Source organism: Trichomycterus rosablanca, chromosome 3 (assembly GCF_030014385.1).
Source record: "Trichomycterus rosablanca isolate fTriRos1 chromosome 3, fTriRos1.hap1, whole genome shotgun sequence".
In the NCBI taxonomy this organism is placed as follows: domain Eukaryota; kingdom Metazoa; phylum Chordata; class Actinopteri; order Siluriformes; family Trichomycteridae; genus Trichomycterus; species Trichomycterus rosablanca.
Genome location: NC_085990.1, coordinates 47,073,502 through 47,081,523, shown reverse-complemented (window position 1 = coordinate 47,081,523; position 8,022 = coordinate 47,073,502). Strand labels below are relative to the sequence as shown.

The 8,022-nt window shown below is 36.0% G+C and overlaps 1 protein-coding gene across 1 annotated transcript; it reads right to left on the bottom strand.

Annotated features, from left to right (window-relative positions):
* Window positions 1-4,115: 4,115 nt before the first annotated feature.
* LOC134309932 (type II inositol 1,4,5-trisphosphate 5-phosphatase-like) lies at window positions 4,116-7,338 on the bottom strand. The gene is made up of 5 exons (XM_062991395.1): window positions 7,283-7,338; window positions 6,752-6,849; window positions 5,004-5,033; window positions 4,767-4,877; window positions 4,116-4,180 (listed from the first exon to the last, which is right to left on the bottom strand). The coding sequence occupies exons 2-5, from the start codon at window positions 6,834-6,836 to the stop codon at window positions 4,128-4,130; spliced, it is 279 nt and encodes a 92-aa protein (XP_062847465.1). The 5' UTR covers window positions 6,837-6,849; window positions 7,283-7,338; the 3' UTR covers window positions 4,116-4,127.
* Window positions 7,339-8,022: the final 684 nt, after the last annotated feature.

The following is an 8,022-nucleotide window of genomic DNA, read 5'->3' as shown; positions in this document are numbered from 1 at the left end:
TACTTATTTACTTAGTTACTTTTTTTTCTTTTACATTGTTTTTCACATTTCTGACTGTAACTGGACCGTTCATGTACAACACAAGCAACACACTAAAGCTTCTCTAAAGGATCCATTCCGATAGATTTAACAGATTAAACTGGTGTATCAACCTTTTTAAGCAGAAAGCATGTACCAAAATTACTGGTAGATGTCATACTTCAGAACAATATTTAACAATGAACATATTTTAAATTAATTGGCTTAACAGCTTAAGGGGTATTTAAAACATTTATATATATAAAAATCAGTTTATTTGTGGCTGGGATTTTCTGAATGCTACAGGGTGTCCCAAAATGAACTGACATTTTAAATTTGCCGCCATTTTTTCGCGGCAAAACCAGAGTTAGAGATTTTTAAATTGCTGTCATTAGTAAACGTTGAGGTTAAATCATGAAAGGGTACACAATCGAACAACACGTAGAAATTGTTCAAATTAACTTTAAAAATGGTGGTGAATTGGCCGCCAAGATCATGTGACTTGGTGCCGTTAGACTTCTTTCTTTGGGGTTATCTTAAGGATAAAGTGTACACCAACAAACCACAATCCATTGAGGACCTCAAAGAAGAAATTCGACACAACATTGCTGAAATTTCTCAGCAATTATGTCAACGCTTCATGGAAAAATTTCATCAAAACGTGCTGCCACGGTCGAGGCGGTCGTTTGTCAGATGTTTCGTTTCATACATAACCTCCATGTCTTTACTTTTAAATAAAGCAAAAACATTATTAATGTTCAAATAAAAAATTTATTTTATTAAAATTTTTTAATGTCAGTTCATTTTGGGACACCCGTTATACTCATACATTCACTGTGATCACTTAAACACTGATAGCATTCAGTTTTACAAAACATCCAAATGTGACTTTGCTTCCGATTTCATTTCAGTTGAAACAAGCTGCAACATTATTTAAACTAAAACGGATTCTGAGAAGTAAAATGCAGCCTTCCATGAAACAAATCCAACCGAGCTGACTTGTTTAGTAAATAAAATAACAAGAAATCACAATCTGTCTTTAGATACTTGTATCTAAAACAGTGGCTTTTAATAGTTACGCAAACTAGCTAGTTTGGTTTGTTAGGTACTTTAAGCATTACAACACATTTAAAATATATGACATTCTAAGCTCATCTACATTAAAGATATAAACTATTTATTTTCCCTCTTTTATTAGGTCATTGTTCAAGTAAGTGGGTTTACAACTTCTTAAATGTTCTTCAACTAAATATAGAAAATACTCTGTATGGAATTTTGTATAACTTTTTTGTCATTGGAACTTACATGCCTTTTAAATGTGTCTAATATTCTTGGACACGTCTACATATTATACATACACCAATCAGCCATAACATTAAAACCACCTCCTTGTTTCTACACTCACTGTCCATTTTATCAGCTCCACTTACCATATGGAAGCACTTTGTAGTTCTACAATTACTGACTGTAGTCCATCTGTTTCTCTGCATGCCTTGTTAGCCCCCTTTCATGCTGTCCTTTAATGGTCAGGACTCTCCCAGGACCACTACAGAGTAGGTACAATTTAGGTGATGGATCATTCTCAGCACTGCAGTGACAATGACATGGTGGTGGTGTGTTAGTATTAGTGGATAAGACACAGCAGCGCTGATGGAGTTTTTAAACACCCCACTGTCCCTGCTGGACTGATAATAGTCCACCAACCAAAAATATCCAGCCAACAGCGCCTCATGGGCAGCGTCCTGTGACCACTGATGAAGGTCTAGAAGATGACCAAATCAAACAGCAGCAATAGATGAGTGATCGTCTCTGACTTTACATCTACAAGGTGGACCAACTAGGTAGTATAGAGTGGACAGTGAGTGGACACAGTATTTAAAAACTCCAGCAGCGCTGCTGTGTCTGATCCACTCATACCAGCACAACACACAATAACACACCACCACCATGTCATTGTCACTGCAGTGCTGAGAATGATCCACCACCCAAATAGTACCTGCTCTGTGGTGGTCCTGTTGGGGTCCTGACCATTAAAGAACAGGGTAAAAGCAAGCTAATAAAGTATGTAGAGAAATAGGTGAACTACAGTCAGTAATTGTAGAACTACAAAGTGCTTCTATATGGTAAGTGGAGCTGGCAAAATGGACAGTGAGTGTAGAAACAAGAAGGTGGTTTTAATGTTATGACTGATCGGTGTATATGCTTAGAGGTAATAAATATAATGGTACAGGTCGTTCTTGTCAGTAGCTTCTTATTGAATACAAAAATAATTATGAAAGATAAAATGCCACCAAATTACGATAACTGGCTATTTCTGCTGGTATGCAAAGGGTAAACACAACAGTTAACTTCATATATGAAGTCTTGATTCTGTTGCTGTTTGGTAATAATGCTTTAGCCAGACATGATGACACTAAATTTTATTAACACTGCTTAACTGGTTAAATGAACAGAATTTAAATGAAAAATGTAAATTCATTTTCACTGCTTTTCTCACTGTTAGACACAAACTTCCCTTTTTTAAAAATATTCTTCCTGATTCCCCCGTAAATATTCAAGAGAGATCACAGTGATACTTCTTACCTGGCAAGTTTTTCAGATTCTTCCTCGCAATAAAAACATCTGCAGGGTACATCACTGTGAGTGCGAGTTTACAGCGTACTGTACCACAAAATACACGACACACTTCAGGTTGTTCCAAGTTTGCTAATTTCTAGAGTCTAGAGTTCCTCTCTGACTAAAATAACCCAGTCTAGGGTTTAGTGTATCCAGACTGCGGCTTCAAAACAACAGCCAAACAGCTCCATGTCCATTACAGATACCAGGACAATTCAATTCTGACTGCCAACAGTGTTCATACATTGCAGAGCAACAGGCATAAAACCAAAATAAAATACACAGTCTCCTCCTCCACTTCTCTTCCTTCCCCCTTTAGTGTCTGATCACCTTCTGTATTCTGTGGTTTATTGTGCCCTGGCATGTGCATACTAAATGTGGCTTCTGGCTGACAGCAGTTAGCATTTGTCTGAAATTTCCAAATGAACATTACCTCATGCTCCACCCCAAAACAAAACCTGACTGTGCAATAGTGGTCAACAGTTTTGCAATTTTTCAACTGATGTATTAAGTTAACAAGTTGTTAAGCAACATGCTATCCTATGGCTGTCGTTGTGCCTATGGTTTCTGAACAAACCTGAACATGTCACACTACTTTGAACAAACAATTAGATGTATTAGCATAACACTATTAAATAGTACATTTTCATTTTGCTTAACCAATATACTAAGTTGCCTACTTGCTGTTTTACCTTTTTTAAACAGTAAAATATAACTTATTTCTGGGACTGTGGGCGGCTCGGTGGGTAGCACTGTTGCCACACAGCATGAAGGTCCTGGGTTCGATCCCCAGGTGGGGCGGACCGTGTCCTTTCTGTTTGGAGTTTGCATGTTCTCCCTGTGTCTGCATGGGTTTCCTCTGGGAGCGCCAGTTTCCTCCCACAGTCCAAAGACGTGCAAGTGAGGTGAACAGAGATACAGAGAACTGTCCATGACTGTGTTTGACAATAAACTTGTGAACTGATAAATCTGGCATAACCAAAAACTACCTGTTTTGTCATGAATGTAACCAAAGTGTGTAAAACATGACGTTAAAATCCAAATAAATAAATAAACAAATTACTGGGACTGTGTGTATAATTAAGTGGTTAATTAATGTTAATTAATCACACAAGTAATCTAAATTTAATTAACACATTCAGTTAAAGTCATATGTTTATACACACCTTATTCACATTCATTTAAACGCCATTTTGTACAATTCCTGACATTGATTCCTAGTACACAGACCCTGTCTTAGGTTAGTTAGGATTATTGCTATGTTTTGAGAAATGTCAAAATAATCCTAAAGACTGACGTGTTTCAGTGATTTACTTAATCTTTTATTCCATATATTTGTTCCATATTCCAACTATGTCCAGTTGGAAACAGTAACCAGGCTTGTTACTGTGGTTTTGGAGCAGTGGCTTCCTACTTGCTGAGAAGCCTTTCAGGTCAAGTCGATATAGGACAAGTTTTACTGTTGACATAGATACTTTTGTACTCCAGCATCTTTATAAGATTGTTTGTTTCTTGGATTTGTATTTTTCACACCAATGTATTTTCTCTAGAACAAAAGAAGATCACCTTCCTGAACAGTATGATGGCTATGTGGTCCCATGGTGTTTAGACTTGCATACTATCTTTTGAACAGACAAATATGGTCCCCTCAGGTGTTTAAGAATCGTTCCCAAGGATGTATCAGATTTGTGGACATAGTATTTTGGACAAGAGGCAAGTATGCTTCTAAATCCATGATGTAATTTTCTACAATTTTCCAAGCTATTTAAAGGCACAGTCAACTTGGTGAATGTAAATGTCCGACCCAATAACATTTTGTTATAATAAATTATTAGTAAAATTATGAAGACAACTTGCTAAAACTAGTTTTTATATGGAATCTGTGGGAGAAATTTTAATGACTTCAACCTGAGACTATATAAACCTATAACTTAAGTTGTATCTCTATTCCCACTGTCACTGTGGGGATATTTGAAGTTTTGTCCCAATATTAAATAGACTTATAGAATTTACAGAATCAAAACCAGAACATCTAGCAGACAATAAAGTAAAGTTAGCCTAGACTAGACTTCTACAAAGAGTTCTTCAAGTATGATTGATAAATGAAAAAGGGGAGTCTAAAAAAGTCTTACCACACCAGGCTTTGTTGACCTCAGTGAGAAAAAGGCGCGTGTGGGAGCCAAAAGGTAACTTTAGCTTAATCTCCTCATTAAGAAATGTTATTCTTACTCGAGTATCAGCTCCTAGAATTAGATAAGGAAATATAAAAAATACTCTAGAACATTTTAGGAAACCAAATAATTTTATAAGGCAAAGAAAAAAACGGTTTTTTTTTTGTCCAACATCAGGCATCAAAATTATTTACTTACCAACCACAGCAAGTTCATCTGGAGAGGACACTGGTAAGGCAGCAAGAAAGAAAACCATAAAGGTACCAATAAACAAAAAAGCAATTATAAAGTGTTTTGCTGCAACAAAGAATAATTCAAACAAACGTGGTGCCACTGACTGTGCACAAATGGATATTATGTATTATCTATTAAAGTTAGAAATGTCCATAATTCCTAAAGATATGTTTGGCGCAAAAACAACACTACTTATTACCAAAAGAACACCATACCCAATATGAAGCATGGTGGTGGCAGCATTATGCTTTCGGGCTGTTTTTCTTCAGCTGGAACAGGGTTTTAGTCAAGGTGGAGGGAAACATGAACATTTCCACATTCCACCTTCAGGCCTTTGCTAAAAAGCTAAAGATGAGGGCAAATTTAACTTTCAGCATGACAACGACCCAAAGTGTACCTACACATCAACAAAAAATGTCTTCACCAGAAGAAGATTAAAGTTTTGGAATTGCCCAGCCAGAGCCCAGACCTGAATCCAATTAAAAGTCTGTGGGGTGACCTAAAGAGGGCTGTGCACAGGAGACACCCTCACAATCTGACAGATTTGGAGTGCTTTTGCAAGGAAGAGTGGGCAAAGATTGACAAGTAAGATGTGCTATGCTGATAGACTCCTACCAAAAAAAGACTGGATGCTGGCATAAATGTGCTTCAACAAAGTATTAGATTAAGAATGTGCATGTTTATACAACCACATTATTCAATTTTTTTTTATTATACTGATTATAGGTCACATTAAATGAGGAAAAAGTTCTAAAATTATTAATTTCGATCTCATTTTTTATCACAAAAACCTGTAACGGGTAATCAGTAATCAGTGTTTTCTGATACAATAACAAACTTTTCTATAATTACTATTATATCATAAGACAGTATTGGCAACTTTAAATAAATGTAAACAATTTTACAGTGCATTTACCAGAGGGTGCCAGTATCTCGAAATAGTTGAACAGGTTTGGCATGCAATGTTTTTTATCTATCCAGATAAATATAGGTTCCACCACTAATAATTAAAATTAGGCACTTTGTTTGTAGTGTTTAGAACTATAACATGCTCAATCTTAGATACTCAAAGCTTGAGGACAAAATGTATTAACATTTATACAACAGTTAGTTCCGACCTTACAATCTGATTGGTTGAGAAGCGTTCTAACCGTGCTGATTTTTGTGATAACAGCACGGCCTTTTCACACCACAACTGCTGACGCGTTGCCAGTAATGACAAGCTTCATGCACACAAGCCGCCGGTTGTTTTGTAGGCCTATTTGTACTTATACACATCCAGAAATCGATACGGAAGTGTGAAGATTAACATATACAAATAACGCAATAACTAATAAATCACTAAATTCTACCTTTTAATTCTTAATTAATTTTATTTTTAGCTTTTTCTCCTTTTCCTTTCATCTTCGCTTATAAATTTTTGCTTATTATTTTTATTCCAAACTAGCATTATTTTGTAGTGTTAAACTATATGCCTTTTTTTAGGCTACTGTGTTAAGGCAGGGTAGGGATTGGAAATTTTTACCGTTGCACAGCAGCAACTCATTCGTTGTGGAACTACTTTTTGGCGGAAGGTATTGTCAATATTAAAGCATATTCAATATGAAATTCAGGGCTTCTTTGATTTATTTTCTTTCTTTATTTTGTAAAAACTGATGTATCCATCGTGTTCTATTGCTTAAACATGTATGTATGTATGTCCTATGGCTTACCTTCCACAACAGAAAAGTCATATGAAATAGGAATGATTTCATGCAGCGTTACATCATTGCCAGTGATTGCCATTCTTCTGTGCATGTAGAAGAATAATCTGATGAGGAAATGAAACAGGAAATATGGTTACTTTATTTATACAAACAGCACTAGTCCTCAATGCGGACAGTTTTAGTACTGAAACTACTTTTACCAAACATTCCAATGTTAATGATATCAGTCTCAGTAACAGGCTGACGCTGGCAGTAAACTCAATAACTAGCAATTTGATCCTTGTACATACAGGCCAGTGTGCACTATAGACAAGTGATCAAAATAATTATAGTTTACATTTAAACATTTCTTAAAAACCAATGATGCATTTTTTAAACTTGTTACCTCTGTGTAAACATACTGTAAATTCTTTAAATTCATAATGCAACATAGCTTTACAACATTCATAAAACAACTTATTTACATTTAACAGCAAAACATTTAAGTATCCCCATACAGTTCCAACTATACAAACAATATGCAGTGATAAATCTTACGCATTTTCTTTGCCATGCTGCACTAGCCCCAGCAGTCTGCTTTCTGTACTGTTGTCAAGCTGCAAAAAACATTGTGCAGCATGTTTAAGGTAACTGGTTAAGGACATACATTCTGAATTGTTCCAGTAACCAAGTAAAACCAGCTCCGTCCCTTCCCCCATTTACTTTCCCAATTCTCTGGTCTCGTTAATGCTAAATCAATCCCATTTATACAAAAACCTCAACTGCCAAAAAGTCGTCACAGTATCTCCAATTCACCTCACTTGCATGTCTTTGGACTGTGGGAGGAAACCGGAGCACCGGGAGGAAACCAACACAGACACGGGGAGAACATGCAAACTCCACACAGAAATGATCCTGACCGCCCCACTTTGGGATGGAACCCAGGACCTTCTTGCTGTGAGGCGACAGTGCTACCCACCGAGCCACCGTAAATATGTGCTCTGCCTACTTTTAAGTAAGTAAACTAGAACTAATGAGCTTTGACTTGGTAAAACAGCTATGTCTCTAAACCAATCAACAACAGAAAAAAACACTTTTAAAAGAGAAGGAAGCTGCAACCTAATTATAATACTAGCTAAATATTACATTCATAAAGCTAATTTTTTTTTTATTTATTTTATAAAGTTAGATTTAACAATATATTTGCAGCAAATTCCCCTCCTTGAACAATAAATTATGTAGATCGTGTCTAAAAGCACTAAAAGTACTAAAAGCTGTTTTAGTTTTTGTTAATTATT

Excerpts from the sequence above, each read along its gene's own strand:
- LOC134309932 (XM_062991395.1), bottom strand. The coding sequence starts at position 6,836 with ATGCACAGAAGAATGGCAATCACTGGCAATGATGTAACGCTGCATGAA. Across the intron at positions 4,878-5,003 it reads AGATGAACTTGCTGTGGTTG|GAGCTGATACTCGAGTAAGA; the intron begins GTAAGTAAATAA and ends ATCTAATTCTAG. Across the intron at positions 4,181-4,766 it reads GGTCAACAAAGCCTGGTGTG|AGAAAATACATTGGTGTGAA; the intron begins GTAAGACTTTTT and ends CTTTTGTTCTAG.